Source organism: Sinocyclocheilus rhinocerous, unplaced genomic scaffold, assembly GCF_001515625.1.
Source record: "Sinocyclocheilus rhinocerous isolate Xijiao unplaced genomic scaffold, SAMN03320098_v1.1 scaffold418, whole genome shotgun sequence".
Taxonomy (NCBI): domain Eukaryota; kingdom Metazoa; phylum Chordata; class Actinopteri; order Cypriniformes; family Cyprinidae; genus Sinocyclocheilus; species Sinocyclocheilus rhinocerous.
The window spans coordinates 225,646-227,084 of record NW_015651146.1 but is presented as its reverse complement, the minus strand read 5'-3'; the positions used below and the strand labels follow the sequence as shown (position 1 = coordinate 227,084).

Here is a 1,439-nt window from a genome sequence, read left to right as displayed (position 1 = left end):
CTGACAGCCATGTATTTGTTATTATAGGAGAAATATTGTGCTTTGCTGATTTGACACCGGCAGTATGTTTTGTAGTATTCACCACCGCCATCACCATCTAAATTCCACGTATTACAGCTGTAGATTAATATTAAATTCTCATTTTATTAAGTGTACGTAGGTTGTTGACTAAAAATAGGGCTTGAGTGAATCAACATTTTAGTTTTATTGCTTTATTAGTAAATTGTACAACATACAGCCTTTGCATTGCATGGTAAAGAATACTTTCATTAAACCGCATTGTGTAATAATAATAAAAATAATATTTTTTAATATTTTTATAGAACATTAACAGCTTGGCACATTTGATTTCATTGTAAGGAAACAATTATGTGTGTACGTGTGTATGGTTTTAAATAAATATATTAAATATTTATATTATTATATTACTTCTATTATTATTTCATTTTTAGAAAGCTTGAAATGATTCCTTAAGTTTTCAGAATCTTACTACTAATAATAATAATAACAATAATAATAGAATAATTTAATCTTTTAAAATTAAAGTCGCACATCAGGATAAATTAATACATATCTACATTTCAATGAGCGTGAAAAAGCTGTCAAACCAATTAGTAAAGAAGTCAGCGTGAGCTCTGAAGCCACGCGAGATTTCTCGGCGAGATCTTGCTGTTTTCAACATGGCAGGCAGCAGGTTGGTGCTAGAAGGGAGGATAAGTATTATTAGCTTTATCTCAGGACTGGGCGTCATCATAATACATTTACTTGTGAAATTCGGCTCTCACATTGACTGGATATTCGATTACCTCACGGATGTGAACGGGAAAATAGCCATTGCGGCGTATATCACAGTTATCAATGGCTTCCTACTAATCATATACAAGGGACCTTTATACAAGGTAAGACTCAGAGAGACAGTCTGAATCAGATGTGTTGTACAGATAGAGCACATGTGTAATTAACTGGTAACCGAACCACTGTCTAGTGCTGTATACGTGTTTTAAATGAATAAAGATATCTAGATGTGTAGTTGCAAAGGCTACAGAATTCTGTCACTGGTAATTCCCTGTGTCGGGTATAATCCTGTTACATCAGCACTCTAATGGGATCTCCTATAGGTTTCTCTGTCAATATAAATAATCTCTCCAAGAACACAGCTTACTGTATGTGGGTTTGCAGAATCAGGATCTGGCTCACAATTTCCTGCCTTTTTGCTTAATCAGGTGGCTGTTCGAGCCTGCTTTCTTGGATTTGCCTTTGGATGCGGTCTCATTTTAAGTTTTGCAGATACAACATGGACATACTTTGGCTGGTAATTCAACGTTTTTTGAAATGGGTTAGATCTTTTTGAGGTTAATTTAGACATTTAACATACAGTGGTGGCCAAAATGATTAGAACACTGGTATTTTCACAAGCTAAAAAATGTTTTTAAGTCAGA

General features: G+C 34.2%; 1 protein-coding gene across 1 annotated transcript in view; it reads left to right on the top strand.

Moving 5' to 3' along the window:
• Positions 1-630: 630 nt before the first annotated feature.
• Positions 631-1,439, top strand: part of LOC107712690 (protein-S-isoprenylcysteine O-methyltransferase-like) — a 4,049-nt gene continuing 3,240 nt past the window's right edge. The window contains exons 1-2 of the mRNA XM_016518011.1: positions 631-899; positions 1,224-1,312. Coding sequence (XP_016373497.1) covers positions 681-899; positions 1,224-1,312 — 308 coding nt within the window. The 5' untranslated portion in view covers positions 631-680. The remainder of the gene's footprint in view (positions 900-1,223; positions 1,313-1,439) is intronic.